This window comes from Azolla caroliniana, unplaced genomic scaffold (genome assembly GCF_043228905.1).
Source record: "Azolla caroliniana isolate FFs.n. ecotype wild unplaced genomic scaffold, voAzoCaro1.0.p SCAF_2, whole genome shotgun sequence".
Classification (NCBI taxonomy): Eukaryota; Viridiplantae; Streptophyta; class Polypodiopsida; order Salviniales; family Salviniaceae; genus Azolla; species Azolla caroliniana.
The window spans coordinates 11,939,111-11,956,168 of record NW_028230437.1 but is presented as its reverse complement, the minus strand read 5'-3'; the positions used below and the strand labels follow the sequence as shown (position 1 = coordinate 11,956,168).

Below are 17,058 nucleotides of genomic sequence, written 5' to 3'. Positions count from 1 at the left end.
ACGAGAATTGGAGACGTTTTCCGAAGCCGTAAAGGATCCGCGATGGGTCAATGCAATGAATGAAGAAATGCGAGCCCTATGCAAAAACGAGACATGGGATCTCGTTCCTCACATGTCGAACAAGAAAGCAATTGGCTGCAGGTGGATTTACAAAGTGAAACACAATGTCGACGGCTCCGTAAATCACTTTAAAGCACGGCTCATTGTGAAAGGATACGCGCAAACGCACGGTGTAGACTACAAAGAGACCATTGCCCCGGTGGCAAAGATGACAACTATGCGAACCGTAATTACAATCGCGGCAGCAAAAGGCTGGCACCTCCACTAGATGGACGTCAAGAACGCCTTTCTTCAAGGCGAATTGGACGAAGAGGTGTACATGATCCAACCACTCGGTTTTGAATCATGCAATCATCCGAACACCGTGTGCCCATCAAGAAGCCTCTCTACGGCCTCAAACAAGAACCATGTGTGTGGCACTCGAAGATCATGTAGTGTCTTCATCAGATCGGATTTCGAATGTCAAAATCTGATACTTCTTTGTACATCCGAAACGAGTCGGATAGCCCGATTGTCATCATCCTTTATGTGGATGATTTGGTCATCGGAGCAAAGGATCTCACCAAGATTAACAAGGTCAAATAACTTCTTTTCGACAGATTCGAAATGAAAGACCTGCACAAGCTCCATTACTTCCTTAGCTTTGAAGTAATTCGGACACCAGTCAAAATAATGATTTCTCAACGGCACTACATTCTCAACCTTCTGTACAAGTTTGGAATGACCGAGTGCAAACCTGTGTCTACCCCTCTCGATCGTAATCTCAAGATTGAGGCCGATTCTGGCACAAGCGAGTGTGAGTCAACTCAGTATCATCAACTAATCAGCAGCTCAATCTATCTCACCATTACGTGACCCGACCTCAGTTATTCGGTCGGCCTATTTAGTCAATTCATGCAGAATCTACGAAACTTTCATCTCGATTGCGCTAAGAGGATACTCCGGTATGTCAGTACGACAATGGATTACGGCATTATGTATCAGTCAAATACGACCATTCAACTCGAAGGATACATAGACACAGACTGGCAAGAATACAAAGCAGATAGATGATCCACATCCAAATTCGTCTTCTCCCTTGGTAGCGGAGCGATCTTCTGGAGCAGTAAGAAGCAGCCGATAGTCGCATTGTCGAGCATGGAAGCCCAATGCAGGGGCGTGGCAATCGAAGTCGTATGGATCAAGCGCATACTCAAGGATCTGGGCATACTTATCAAATCTCTTATTCGCCTATACTGTGACAACATGAGCAACATCTACTTGGCGTGGAACCCCGTATTTCATGTGCATACTAAGCATATCGAAGTGCACTACCACTTCATCTACAAGCGCGTACAGGCCGGAGAAATTGATCTACAACATATCGGTACGCACCTCCAGGTTGTTGATATTTTAACGAAGGCCTTAGGAGTCGACAAACTCGGGCAATTCGCATCTGTCCTTGGTCTCTTGACATCCACATTGCCAAGCTTGAGGGGGAGTACTACAAGCGACATGGACGTAACACAAAACGATACGTGAGTATGCAACATGTAGTTAATTGAACCGAGCACGAAGCTGAAAAGCTGAACAATCCATATCGAGGATTACAAACGTCAAAAACCGGATTTCGAAGACCGAACCGAAACAACTTTTCAACAGATGGAATTTGTGTTCAAAGGGGCGTGTTGAGAGTCGAACTCAACTTCCCATAGCAATAGGTTTCACACTAGCTCATGGACACACCAAGCTAGTTGTGTAAATAGTAGAAAGGGCACTTACCCTAGTTTAGTTAGTATTTAAACCAACCCCTTGTAACTTAGTTACTATTGGAAGTATTTTGGTTAATGTAACATACAACCTTTTATCTCTGTTTTAAGCTCTCTCTCTCTCTTTTGCCTTACATACACACACACACACTTTCCTTCTGCTGCATCTTAGCCACTCTTGCTCCTCATTTCGTTACAAGTCTATACCTAAGCTTAGTCTGCTCTAGATTCTCCTTCGTTTTGTGTTCGTTTCTCCTCGATATATATAGCTTCCCTTCTACTCGACATTTTCCACCCGCTCCTTCCTTGACATTCGGCTTCCTTATTCGGCCATTAGTGCTCAGCTACTTTTGCTACGTTTCACACTAGTCCCACTTGTCCCACCAGGTAATATGAAGAACGATGCCGATTTCTCCTTCGTGCAAACAGTCGTCTGAATCAGCCCATATTTCTCCGTTAGACCACCCAAGCAAATCTGCACCATCTCGTCTTCGTCCACCATCACGTTGATGGACCCTAATGTGTCACAGATCTTTTTGATTTTGGTGGTGTAGTCAGTTACCGACATTCCTCCATGTCGAATGTTGTTGAGCTCCTATCTTAGCTGCAACTTAGGGGTTGTGGTGCTGGCGGCGAAGATCTTTTTCAAATTTTTCCATGCCTCTTTTGGCGACTTCGCATCCTTGTTGATGTTCCCGAGTATCTAGTCATGGACACACGATGCCAAGTAGTACAAGACTCGGCTTGGTGCTTGCTCCCATGCTAGAAGGTCTTTGTGTGTCATCTCTGGTGGTACATCATTTTCTCCTACAACATAACCCAGTACACATGTCCTAGCAGGTACTAGTGCATCTTGTATTCCCAAGATGCGTAGTTGTTCTTGTTGAGTTTCTCTATCGGCAAGGAACTTTCCATTGTTTTGTCTATGGTCTTATCTCTTCTTCTGTCCAAAAGACGAAAACGTTGTCTGTGCGAGTATGTTTGTTGAGTGCAAAGGATTCTTCTCAACCCTCGCACTCTGATACCATGTAAAAAGTTAGTGTGGCTTAGTCGGCAACAATAGACAGTTAGGAATACACAGAGAATAGAGGTAGAGAGCAAGTGCACAATGAGAGAGAGACTAAGTAAGCAGACAACAAGTTCTATTAAAAAATAAAACACTTAGTACATACAATGTGCTAACAAAGAACTTTATATACAAGCCCCTAACACTGGGCTAACACAAGAACTGACAAGTACTTTATGCTTACTTATGAGCTCTGACACAAGCCTATAATATTCCTACTACTAAAATAGGAATGTAGGACCTAATGGCTTCTTTAGTCAATCTGACTTTCGGTTTCTTCAACTGACTCTCCTCAGCCAATCCGGCTTTCGCCGACTCGGCCTTTCGGCCTTTAGCTGATCCAGCTTCATGTTGAGCTTGTTACTCAACAACCAAAGTAAGTGCTCCCAAGAGAAGCAATCTCTATCAATGGATGTGCCAACTCATGCATTACATTACGGAATTTGCGTTCAATTGGATGCGTGAGGAGTTAAAGGTAGAATATGTGGACAAACCCAATATTTGGCAATATAAAGGAGAGACATGTGTGTGGAAGAAACTATAGCCCAAGTTTGGTAGATTATTCAACTACTGACATGTTGACACTACCAACATTGTGGAGGGAAATTGGCAGTTTATCAAGTATACTGCCTTGAAAGGAAGAATAAACTGATCTATTACCGATCTTGTGCATGTCTTAATCGGGGATTGTGAAATTGACACTTGCATCGGAGGGACCATCATAGAATGGTACCTGCAACGACAAGAAATATGTGAGAGTGGTAGATTTGTGTCCTGTGCAAATTGTAGGGATCAAAGTGTTGGGAAACAAGTCCCTCCGGATGGGAAGAGAATGAACCGGATCAGGTGGAGTCAATGAGTATTTCGGCCAAGGCCGAGATCGAAAACCAAAATTGAAAATTGATTTCCCATTTTGAGGGGCTATAATTGTAAATAGTCTGAATGTGCCCCTTGTGGGCTATATTTGTAAATAGCCTAAAAGTTGTTTTAGTATATAAGCAACTAGGGCAAACTTTCTAGTTGTTGATCATTGTTGTAAAGTTACACAAAAGGTAGTTGCCTCTGTAATTGTGAGTAAGTGGGAGAGAATGACAGTAGTAACTTAGTAGCCATCTGTCAAACGAAGAAGATCTTGAGGTTGTTGCCTCCAAGAATCTTATTGTACTCCTCCTTATCATAGTGATCTAGTTCGGAGTTCGAGGATTCCGGTGTTTTTTCCCTTTCGGGTTTTCCACGTAAAACATCTTGTGTCTCTATACTTATCATTATACTTTCTCGCTTATCTGTCTATGTACTAGCTTTCTTGTTCTTTGCACTCGAACATTCGGAGTAGAACCGGTTGTGGTCGGTCACGATCCCAACACAAAGGTCAAGACTTAAAGTGTCCAAGAGGAAACTCGAGAGGTATGTGATTGATGCCAACACAATGCATATTGTGGATGAGGCCTGATATTGGTTTAGGATATTGAGTATGAAGACTCCTACGATATGGTATAATGTCTCGCTTCTCAAGGCTCATATTGTGGTTGCCAAGACCTTGCAAGTAAATGTAAGCACGGAATTTGAATAATCATTTAGAGGCATATGCCATCCCTATGTGGGCCATTACCGTTTATAGATCATGCGACCCAAATGTGAATGGATGATATCACAAAAACAGAAGTGGAGATGGAGATGGAGGCAGAACCAACCATAGACACAAATCCCACACCATCTTGACATGGAATCATGGAAATCTCAAATACAAACAACCAAGAAGCTATTCAATGGCTCAAGCAAGGGTTAGGATTCCTCAAACAGGTTGCTGTTGAGGATTATTTGCAACTGTTGAGAGACAAGATCAACATTGGGTGCGTAAACGGGTACGTAACCCAGTCCGTAGACTGGGTGCGTAACACCATACGTAAAATATGGCCAGGGCAGTGTTTAAACCGAGATGCCGTTAGAGTGTTGTTCCTCGTAAGGAATAATTTTGGGAGTAAGTGTAGGATGCTCATTTATGAGCGGTGAAGTACTGTAAGTACTTGTGTTAGCCCAATAGTTAGGGCTTGTATAAAAAGGTGCTCACTGAGCATGAAGCATGTAGAGAGAACATACTCAGAATTTTTATGAATATAGTTTTGTATTTTCTGCTCTCTCTTTCTCTCTGTCTCTCCCTCTCTTTCTCTGTGGTTTTTGTGTTCTACCAAACCGTGTACTCTGTGTTCTTACACATATGCTTCCGCACACATATTCTTTTACATGGTATTAGAGCGCGAGGGTTAAGACTCCTCTACAACCGATAGAAAAGCTTGCGATAAGACAGAGTTAAGTTGTTGTTTTCGGAAAGGATAAGACTGCAATATGGACAGAGGAATGGGAAGCTCGCTACCGATTAAGAAGCTCGACCGGAGCAACTACGCATCTTGGTCGTACAAGATGCACTAGTAACTGCTTGGTCATGGTTACTGGAAATATGTTGAAGGAGCTAATGATACAATGCCCGAATCGACACACAGAGATTTTTCAACTTGGGAACAAGCGGCAAGTAGAGTTCTTTACTGCTTCGTGTCCTGTGTGAACGACCGGCTCTTGAGCTACATTCGGGATGCTAAGACGCCAAAGGATGCGTGGGCGAATCTCAAGAGTATATTTGCCGCCAGCACAACAATTAGGAAGCTCCAACTCAAGCAGGAGCTCAGCAATGTCCGACAGAAAGATCTGTTTGCAACTCTCTCACCTCCGTCAACATGACGTCAAGGAGGAAAAAATGGTGGAGGTGTGTCTTGGTGGGTTAGCGTCAAATTTCGGAGCGTTCGGGATGGCGGTCTACACTAGGGAGATTACACCTTCGTTCTTTGAGCTTCCATCGATGTTGCTCGTGGAGGAAAATCATGTGGATGCGTCAATGAGTACGCACACTGACAACAAGATGTTGTACATGGAGGAAGATAGGCCCCGCAGTCGTGGCAGGCGAGGTGGATCGGTGAGCAATGGAGGCGGCCGAAAAGAGCAGAACGTGCAGCATAATCGAAATGTAGGAAGCAATTCCGAACCCTCCGGAAGCAGGAGGAGTCACAGCAATGCCAGAAGCCGGCAAGAGAAGGCCACGATAGAATGTTGGTACTGTGGCAAGAAAGGCCACAGGGAGAGCAAGTGCTGGAAGAAGAGAGTTGATTCAGACAAAGCTGAATCAAGCAGAAGAGACACAGGAAGGCATCAGACATCGCACTACGTTGAGGGCTTTGAACGAGCCGGAAGTGGATCGGGCCCAGCCTTCGTAAAGAAGCACAAGGCCAATTCGATGGTCGTAAACACCTCGAAATCGAGCAAGGTGTGGTATGTTGATTCTGGACCGTCAAATCATATGGCGAGTCTTGAGGAATAGTTGTCGTACTTGGAGAAACCGGAAAAACAAGGAGTGGTTGAAACAGGAGACGACACTCCGCATACTATCGAACATGTCGGAGAAGTTCCTCTCAGCCACGTCGGGCGGAAAGGGAAACTTATGAACGTGTTGCACATCCTGACAATAACCAAGAACCTGGTGTCGGTCGGACAGATTGTCGACCAGGGGTTGCAAGTTCGATTCACGCACCTCGGGTGCTACATCGAAGAGGAAGACCAAGTTATCGCGCAAGGGCGCCGTGAAGGGAGGATGTTCATCCTCGACACCAATCAAGCCGGAACTGCGTTGTTCACGAAAGGACAGAAGATCGAGTCGGACATCAATCTGTGGCACAAGCGGTGTCGTAGTGTATTCCACACACTACGTGAAAACCATAAAATAATATATCCGATTTTAGATACATATAAATAAATAAATAATATATCAAAATATTTATCACGTGCATAGGGCAAGATTCAAACCCTACACCTCCACGTAGATAAACCTCAACTTTACCATTATAATAACTTATCTTTAGTGTTATATATATAGATTTAATACGTATAAAACCTTTATTTACACATACCTTTATTAAAAGATAAAAATCATGTATTCTTTAGGGTGTGAATATTTTATTTACACGTGACATTAAAAGTGACTCATGCACATCTAGCGTGCATGAGCCCTATACTTAGGAAATGAAAAAACATCACATGCACATTTAGTGTGCATGGACACTTTTGGGAAAAAAGCATGAAGCCATGCTTAGCCTCTTCCATCTTTATATAAGGAGGAGAGAAATATGTATAAGGTTGTTGATTAATATACAAGGATTTGATTAATCTAATATATTCGTGGGATTCACGAATTTTGCCATCTAAATTACTCTTATAATCTAAATATTGTTTTAAATACACTAAACTCGCGGGATTCACGAGATTGCTATCTTACTTCTCTTTCTACTATTCATAACTAGCCTTAAGTTGTATTCCTCTTCCTCCTAGTCCAAAACCTCGGCGGTTCCCACCCGACCCACGCAACGATCCGGAGCCGAAAGGCACGACAGCGGTTCGGCCACGTTAACTTCCCACGGGTTCGTGAAATGCAGACGAAGAACATTGTTTTCGGCTTGCTGAAATTTCGGGGCCGTAATGGCCTTCATCGATGACTTCACTCGACACACCCGGGTGTGCTTGATCGCGAAAAAGAGCGAAGTCTTCACGTGGTTCCTGAAGGTGAAGAACCTTGCGGAAAGGGAAACAAGGTGTAAAATCAAGTGCCTACAGTCCGATGGGAGGAAGGAGTACTTCTCCAACCAGTTCACGAGTTATCTACCGAAGGAGGGAATTCGACGCGAATTCTCATGTAGATATACGCTAGAGCAGAACGGCGTAGCCGAGCCGAAGAATCGGACATTCGAAAGAAGCCGCCAGGGCAATGCTTAAAGAGAAGCATATGCCGAAGTTTTACTTGGCTAAAGCCGTAAGGATGGTTGTTTACTTGCATAATTGGACCTCTGCTAATGGAGGAGTGTCGCCACATGAATTGTATTACGGCAAGAAGCCGAAGAGGATTTTCGACAGCATTGCGTATGTGTATGTGCCGAAGGAGAAGCGGAGGATGTTGGATGCCAAAGCCGAGAAGTGTATCTTGGTCAGCTATTCAGATGAATAGAAAGGGTGTAAGTGCCATAACCCCTCCGAACAAAGGAAGTTCGCGTAAGTCGAGATGTCGTGTTCGACAAGTCCACTTCATGGTACTTGCCTTCACCTCCAACACCTCAAGACTCCATTTTGAGTTTTGAAGCAGAGGTCAATGAGGCCAAGATGCCTCCGCGAGATGAGGAAATTAGAGCTCTGATAGAGAGTTCGATCTCATTTCGGCTAAGTGGGCTGAATGAGGGGTTGGGTCAAGATGGCCAACCAAATGAAGAGCAGACGAGTAGTGGAGACTCGACCGTGTTGTCCCCGCGTAAAGAACCAAGGAGATGGTTTACGCGTAAAGAAAAAGGGAAGAAGAAAATGTCAGAATACGATTTTGGCAGTGCCAAGTCAGATCAAAGCGAATCTGACTTTGGGCCAATTGAGAATGAACCTCCACGGAAGGGGTTGAAATCGACCTAAAAGCTCGTGAAATTGGGTAATCACGAATTACGCCGATCTACCCGCTTGAAGAACCCTGTAAAGAGGTACGAGTATAATGAGTACATGGCGCATCATTATGCGTACATGACGTGCGTGGCAGAAGTGCGTGAGCCGGAGAGCTACATAGAAGTGGCGGAAGACACCAATTGGCGTGCCGCAATGGAGGAAGAGATGCGCGCTTTAACGGACAATGAGACTTGGGACCTGGTTGACGTACCGAAAGGTGTAAAGCCGATCGGATGTAGGTGGGTGTATAAGGTGAAATACAACACCGACGGCTCGGTCAACCGATATAAGGCCCATTTGGTTGCGAAAGGCTATGCGCAGAAGCACGGCGTAGACTACGACGAGACCTTCGCACTAGTCGCGAAGATGACTACCATGCGAGTTCTGCTAGTCGTAGCTATGGCGAAGGGGTGGCATCTACATCAGATGGATGTAAAGAATGCGTTCTTGCAAGGTGATCTTGAGGAACAGGTGTACATGGTACAACCCCCTGGATTTCTATCCGAACAGAACACTTCGGTAGTCTGCCAATTGAAGAAGGTGTTATACGGCCTTAAGCAAGCCCCATGAGCTTGGAACGCGAAGATTACGCAATGGTTGCATAGAATGGGGTTTACGACGTCCAAATCGGACTCTTCATTATTCGTTCGGCAAGGTCGACATGGACCGGTTTGCCTTTTACTTTATGTTGATGATTTTGTCATCACCGGTGCCGACCTGGAAGAAATCTGTCCCATAAAGTCTCAACTTGCGGCATTGTTCGAAATGAAGGATCTTGGCGACCTTCATTACTTCCTCGGGATCGAAGTGATCCGTTCCCCCGAAGGCATATTGATCAGTCAACGTCATTTTGCACTGAATATGCTCTTCAAGTTCGGGATGGCAGATTGTACGCCCATCTCGATGCCTCTGGATAGAAACGTAAACCTTCGCTGAGATTCGGGAAAGACGTGCGACCTGACACAGTTTCGACAGATTGTTGGAAGCCTCATCTACTTGACGATCACTCGGCTGGACCTCACCTATCCGGTCTCAATGATCAGTCAATTTATGTCGCTGCCCACGACCGAACACCTTCAGTGCGCGGAAAGGATATTACGATATGTCGGCAGCACGAAAGACATGGCGTTGTTGTATCGTGTAGATGTAGTCGAGCAGTTAGTCGGCTACACGGATGCCGATTGGGCCAGAAATGCCCACGATCGTAGGTCCACATGCGGATACGCATTCTCATTGGGAAGTGCGGCGATCGCGTGGAGCAGTAAGAAGTAGCTGACAATAGCATTGTCGAGCACAGAGGCCGAATATTGAGGGGAGACTATTGCTACATGCGAAGTCATTTGGCTGAAACGGCGATTATGGGATCTGCACGTGGAGGTGTCCGATCCAACGACGATCCTCAGCAGCATCCTCCTTGCGAAAAACCCTGTATACCACGCTCAGATCAAGCACATTGAGGTGCACTACCATTTTGTCCGCGAGCGTGTCCTTTCTGGTGAAGTTGAACTGGCGTATGTTCTGACAGTTCGGCAGATTGCTAATATCTTCACCAAGCCCCTTGGTTTCGACAAGTTACGACATTTCTTGGGTGCGCTCAGTTTGGGTCCCCTGACATGCCGAACTTGAGGGGGAGACAGGAACACGAACAAGAGCGTGAAAGGAGCGATAGTGACCGTGATGCCGAATCGGATGAAGAATTCGATTTCGAGTTGGCTGAAGAAGCCGAAGAAGAAAACAGGGGTCGTAATCAAAAGGAAGAGCCGAAGACAACCGAACAAAAGGGAAATACAACCAAGAAGGGCGTAAAGGCCAAGACCAAGATGTGATCTGATGTTGTCAAGGGCTTGAAACAGAAGAGAATTGGAGACAACCAATTCGGGCGAAAGAGGAATGGAATCGGAAATGACTGATTTAATCGAAATGTTCGATTCAGACATTACGAATCGATTGAAGGTCAAGTGGAGGAAAGGGCAGCGGAAGAGGCGCCAACACCACGACAACAAGGGAGTTGAGGAGGGCCACATGAGCAGACAAACCGATCGGAAGGGTCGAAGCGCGCGGAATCGAATGGGTCGAGGAGCGCGAGCGAGGCGTGAAGGCCGAAGAGGCCACAACGAAGATCCGGAAAAGCGGATGGAACCTCAAGTTGAGCTTGATGGGGAGTGTTGAGGGACAAGCTCAACATTGGGTGCATAAACGGGTACGTAACCCAGTTCGTAGACTGGGTGTGTAAAACCAACCGTACACAAAATATGGTCGTGGTAGTGTTTAAACCGAGAGGCTGTTAGAGTGTTATTCCTCGTAAGGAATAATTTTGGGAGTAAGTGTAAGAGGCTCCTTTATGAGCGGTCAAGTACTGTAAGTACTTGTGTCAGCCCAATAGTCAGGGCTTGTATAAAAAGGTGCTCATTGAGCATGAAGCATGTAGACAGAACATACTGACAATTATTTTGAATATAGTTTTGTATTTTCTGCTCTCTCTCTCTCTCTCTCTCTCCCTCTCTCTCTCTGTGGTTTCTGTTTTCTATTGGACTGTCGTACTACCAAACCGTGTAATATGTGTTCTTACACATACGCTTCCGCACATGTATTCTTTTATAGCAACAAATGGCAGATTTGTATCAAAAGGTGTATGGTTTTGGTGCGCCAAAGAAGGCATTGGATCCATACGTCGAAAACAACAAATTGGTGCAAAAAGAGGAGCGACGGTTGACAACTTGCAAGAACTTATTGGCAGCTCCCCAAACACTTCCAAATTGGTGCAAGTTGGGCTAGGAGGCGATTGCCAATATGTGAGACTAAGACGTGCAAGTTGGGCGAGGAGACGATTGCGATGGCTTGACCTTGACTTCAAGGGACTTAAATGTTAATTGTTGCAAAATTGTGGTTGCCTCATCCCCACATGAGGCATAATCTCTATTTACGTATGGATTTAGTTTTCATCCTTAAGGTTTTTCACTTGGATTTTGGGCATTTTGTGGCTGGAAATTTATGTAACTTGAAGTTTTTGGTTTTTTAGTAGAATTTTGGGGGGGGCAAATAGCGCTTTCCTTTGTTTATTTAGGGTTTAAAGGTATGTTATTCTCTCTCTCTCTCTCTCTCTCTCTCTCTCTCTCTCTCCCGCTATGGCGAGAACAACGACGCTGTTTCGACTTGTCTTTTCTTCGTCATCTTCATCCTGTTCATCTCTGGTTCAATCTTCGACGAAGAGACATCCATGCCGAATGAATACTGTATGTTTCTTCTCTGTATGTTTCAACACGACAACGAGTATCCCTCGAATTAGGATAAAGAAAGATCCACCCCTTGATGCTGTCTCAGACAAAGAGAAATCTATAGTCCCTGTCCTCAAAATAAGAGACGTTTTCCTACACTTCAAGAAAGAATCCATGCCTTTCAGATTCCTCACAATTAGAAGGAGAAACTTAGGGTTAAGAACAACAGAGGAGAGATTTGAGGATTTTGTGAGAGATTATCCTACGCTCTTTGAGATATTCATTCACCCTGAAGAAGAGCTTCCGTGGATCAAACTCACTCAAGAAGCCATTGATCTTATAAAAGAAGAAAAGATGATACATGAAAACCAAGAACAAGAAAATGTGGTAAAGTTAAGGAAATTGCTTATGATTTCTAGGAATCAAAAAATGCGAGCAAATCGAATCACAATGGCGGCCTCGTTTTTTGGCTTTCCGACAGATTTAGTCTCTCGGGTTGTACCAAAATATCCAGATTTGTTCGAACTTTCCCAAAATGGAAAGCCTTATGAGACATTAGAGCTTTTATTATGGGATGAGAACTTAGCTGAAACTGAGTTTGAAAAGAAAGCTAAAGCTAATGTGTTGATATCGGGATTAAGGGACTTTGAAACTCGAGGTTATTCGCTTAAGTTTGAAACCCGTTATTCACCAGGTGTTGTTCCAAAGCAAAAAGCTTTTGCTTATTTGGATAAGTGGCAAAAACTCCCTTATATATCCCCTTACATGGACACTGAAGGAATCTTGGATCATACCCCTCTTGCTGACAGAAGAATGGTTGCGCTCTTGCATGAGGTTTTGAGCTTAACTCTCGAGAAGAAGATCACGATCGAGATTCTCAACCATTTCCGGCAAGAGTTTAATCTACCGGCAAATCTTTATAAGGCTGTGAATCGATACCCGGGGATATTCTATGTTAGTGTGAAAGGTGCCGTTCACACACTTTACCTTAGGGAGGCTTATGAAAGACAAAAGCTTTTGGAAGAGAGCCATCCTCTTCTTAGCGTGAAGAAAAAGTATTGTAAGCTCGTGAGAAATGGCCCTCGGGTGCGGTCTATGGTTGCCAATGCTGTGAGGAATGCAAAATTTTAAGAGTTTGATGAATGAATGAATTCTCACATATGATTACTTATGCACATTGCAATCATGTATTCAAGTGCTGCTAAGGAATGCTGGAAAATGCACGAGATTGATTATTGAATAAACTCATGTATTCAAGTGCTGCTAAGGAATGCTGGAAAATGCACGAGTTTGATGATTGAATGAAGTTATTTATGGTTACTTATGCTTATCACTACCATCAATGTGAATGCTACAACGAATGCAAAAAAATAGTGGTTGGGTGGAATCTTTTATGGCTACTTATACACGCATTGCGATCAACAATTGCATGTGCTACTAGGTTTCAAAAATGTTTGAGTTTGACAAGTAATTGGACCTCCTATAGCTACTTGCTACTCATCAGAACCATGATTGTGAGTGCTATGTGTAGATGTAAAATGTCATGTCTTGTGCTTGAGTGGAGTCTTCGATGCTCTCAGAATGACGAGTATTTGAAATGTATTAAATCAAAGAGATACTGTTTGCTTTCCTTCCCTTTGCTCTATAATCAGGCGGAATAAAGTTTGCCTCATAAATTTGTAACACAGTGCAATTTCTTATAATGCAAACAAATATGCGCTCCTATGCAACCTGACCTAAGATCTCAATTCTGAGGTATAAAGTAAGTGTACATATCTATCAATGTTTAGTAATGTTTATTTATATTGCAGGAAAAACTTTCAATTTGTTGGTAATGGACGTTGAGAGGCTTCAAGATATATGATCAAGCAAAATACTTACATTACTTGATCATATATATTAGTGGTGGATATCTATATCAGCATAACTGCTATGGACTTTGTATTGGTATATCAGAAACTTTTCCTTGAACTTTATAATACAAATGCATCTTTAAGCTAGTGTAGATTGTGTGGATGCATCACTCTGTAATCTTTGTTTCAACGTGTATATATATAGATCTAGTTTTAGCATAGACCCTATGATTTTAATTTTATAACATTTGGTGTGCCAGTTCTGGGAGTGTATACACATCTGGCATGGAATCACTATTAGAAATCAGTACAACCTTGATTAAAAAATAATGAATAGGTTTCCATCTTTTATCGAATATTATATAATACCCATATGACATAACATCATTATTATTAGTTGGGAAAACCTATCTATAAAAATAAGAAAAAAGTTTGCATCCTAATCCATTTGGACAGCTTGGAAATCTAACGTTGTTGTGATACTTTTGGTCCTCTTATCATCTTCTTAAATTCGTTTTTGCCTCCAATGTCAAGACATTAGTTGTTCGAATCTATCCTTCTATATAATTGATTGATTGGTTGATTTTTAGAATGATTCATCGTTGTTTTTCGATGCAAACCAATAATAAGACGATAATCATGCCGAATGACTGTCAAAGCAAATTCACTAATGAGTTGTGAAGATGGCTTTCGATTTCTTCACCCTTTTTCCTCTTTCACAAAGTCAAAAATCACGTGTTCTTATCTAAAACACTTCTCAAATGTGTGTATAAACTTTCTTACGTTCATTTCCTTTACCATTATTGTGAATGTTGAATGAACATCTTATTTAAAGAAGGAATGCAATGGCACATCTAATGCACAGTTTATGTTTGCTTTGGCGATGCAGATCAGGATCAAGTTTATATTGAATGCAGCTTAGTCGTAAGCTCAGCTTTATATTACAAAAGCGGTTAAGAAAAGAACCCATACAGTTTAGTCTTAACTCAGACTTATATTACAAAAGTGGTTAAGAAAAGTACCCATACGATAGATATTTGCTGCAGTAACTAAGAATCTTTGAAAAGCTACGAACATGTATTTGATCTTGATATGATCAACCATTGAATGTAGAATTTCCAAGAGTTAATTCCAGGTCTTCTTCACCCAGAGATACCTCATGTATGGTCTCCCCTTCCCATGGCTTTACCAATTCGTGCCTTTCAATATCCTCTTTTCCAAATCTCTCTAAAATGATAGGGACATTAGATTTTGCAAGATTCTTGAGTGGTAATGATGAGGATGATGTATCAGGATACTCTTCACCATAACCATTCACAGCCATCGATGGGGTCATACACTTTGGACGATCATTGGGGAAAGTGTAGAGCTTTTCTCCATGGACACTCTTTTTTTCTTGAACTAAGTCATCTTGATTTGATTGAGAAAGAGCTAGGTTGGATATTGCAGCGGCAAACTGAATAGGTAAAGATGATCTCATTCTATAGATAGTGTTGCTGGCGGTGTTATTGTTTGAGGTAGGGGTGCAAGCACCTGAAGAGAAAAGAGAGGAATAGGCAGGTGTGCATGAGCCTGAGGTATAGAAGTAAGAGGGTGTGGATGATTCAGATAACACTACCGAAGATGATGTAGTGTGTGCTGATATTGATGATGATGATGATGATGATGATGATGAAGCCAAGGATAAATTAAAAGGTTTAGAATCATGCTTAATAATAGAGTTATTGTTAATGTTACTAGAACTGTTGTTCTCCAGAGGATCTTCAGAAGGGTAATCCTGATGGTGATATTTTGGGAATGCGAGTGAAGTAGCAGTTTGAGTAGTGGTGGTGGTGGTGGCCGCAATAGTAGATAATCCTCTCTTGATACAATCCTGTTGATGTACAGAAAATGAGTTAAGGTTATGATGGCAAATTCGACCTGGATAAACCTTAGGAATAGCTAAATCTTGTGCTAGATCTGGGATGCCATCATAAGGTAGCTTGGATTTAGGATTAAGTCGAGTTGGAGAGCTTAAAGGAGGTGTTACTGGGGCACTAAATGATGATGATCCTCCTCCTCCTCTCATCATCTTGAGACAAGGGAGACCGTGTATGGAGGAGGAGGAGGAGGAGGAGGGCCCTATAGATGTGACGACGACGGTATCACACGCAGTCTCGCCATTCACATTGTACTCCATTTGCTGCTGATGTACATGTGTACTATGATTATTATTATTATTATTATTATTATTATGCTGCTGCTGCACCACAATATCTTGGCTGAAGGAGAAATTGGTTGGGGCGAGGGCTACCCTTCCTAATTTCTTGAAAGTAGTCCCGTCTTCTTCTACATTCCACCCTGCTTCTCTACACAGAGCCTTTAGGACCTCGTTGTTGTCGCAATGCTTGGGTAGCTTATAGTTACCAAACTGTCGCAGCCCCGTGAAGATCCGTGCGGCTATGGCACGCCGTCTTCTCTCCCTTCTTTTGTTGTTCTCTCTCTCGCGATTGCTAGGAGCTCTACTGCTAGATGTCATCCCTCTCTCTCTCTCTCTACTCTTTCCTCCTCTTCCTAGAAACAACTGTCTGTATATTTTAGAAAGAGCAAGAGAAATTCAATCAACGGATTTCTGCAATAATAGTATGTAGATACAGACAGACAGAGAAGAGAGTATTGTAGATCTCTAATTCAATCTGTGAATGAGCCGAGCCTGCTACAAATATGTAACTCTTTCAATACATGAAGAATATGTAATTCCATACACTGATAATACCAAAGCCTTCCTTGATTCAAATCTCTAACCTAATACCAGAGTAATGCCAAATACATATGAATCAGAGAACAGATCAATGGTATATATATATATATATATTTGCCAAAGCCTGTTTTCTTGGTACAAATGGAGCAGCGGCTAAGAGGGCACAAGCCGTGTGAAGTATACAAATAATATGCAGTAGTAGTAGTAGTAGTAGTAATAGTGACTGCTATGTAGAGATAAGAAGCACAGAGCGAGCAAAACGGAAGATAGCAAGAGAATGAATGAATACAGACAGACAGACAGACAGACAGACAGATGTGATGCGGAAGAAGCTTTGTTTCGATAGCAAGTTGTGTGCAAGCGGAAGCTAAGGTAGGTAAGGTAGCTCTCGCTACTAGCTCTATAATAGCTACTAGCTTCGTTACCTCTCTCTATGTATGTATTGTATGTACATATATTCTACACACACACACACAAAATACGCATGTTGTGTACGTGAGAAAGTGAGTGTGAGAGACGACCAAACAAAAGCTACTTTTGGACTAAGAGGAAAGACAGAATTCAATGAGAGAGAGAGAGAGGGTGTGTGTGTGTGTGTGTAGAGATAAGAGTATAAGTAACGATAGTTAGTTAGTGATAAGATCTAGATGTTGTGTGTTTAAGTGCAGATCCTAGAGAGATGTTTCCTGCATACGCTTGTCTAACTAACTAGGCGTTTCCCAAGAGTGATGAGAAGGGTCATGCATTCATACCAATATAACTTGGTTGATAGAGGAGATTGTGTTGCCGAGACCAGGTGGTGTCCTGTGAACTCGGTATATTCCAATGTGTCGCATCTAGTACGGCATTGCATATTGTG

At 42.9% G+C, this 17,058-nt stretch overlaps 2 protein-coding genes across 2 annotated transcripts; one reads left to right on the top strand and one right to left on the bottom strand.

Moving 5' to 3' along the window:
- Nucleotides 1-11,534: 11,534 nt before the first annotated feature.
- Nucleotides 11,535-13,236, top strand: LOC147867367 (protein ROOT PRIMORDIUM DEFECTIVE 1-like). The gene has a single exon (XM_087315156.1). The coding sequence runs from the start codon at nucleotides 11,616-11,618 to the stop codon at nucleotides 12,735-12,737; it is 1,122 nt and encodes a 373-aa protein (XP_087171282.1). The 5' UTR covers nucleotides 11,535-11,615; the 3' UTR covers nucleotides 12,738-13,236.
- A 1,113-nt stretch (nucleotides 13,237-14,349) lies between these two features.
- On the bottom strand, nucleotides 14,350-16,521 carry LOC147867366 (uncharacterized). The gene has a single exon (XM_087315154.1). It carries the CDS (start codon nucleotides 15,975-15,977, stop codon nucleotides 14,556-14,558), a length of 1,422 nt encoding a protein of 473 aa, XP_087171280.1. The 5' UTR covers nucleotides 15,978-16,521; the 3' UTR covers nucleotides 14,350-14,555.
- Nucleotides 16,522-17,058: the final 537 nt, after the last annotated feature.

What these genes read in the sequence shown, in the direction of transcription:
- LOC147867367 (XM_087315156.1), top strand. Translation starts at nt 11,616, where the DNA reads ATGAATACTGTATGTTTCTTCTCTGTATGTTTCAACACGACAACGAGT.
- LOC147867366 (XM_087315154.1), bottom strand. Translation starts at nt 15,977, where the DNA reads ATGACATCTAGCAGTAGAGCTCCTAGCAATCGCGAGAGAGAGAACAAC.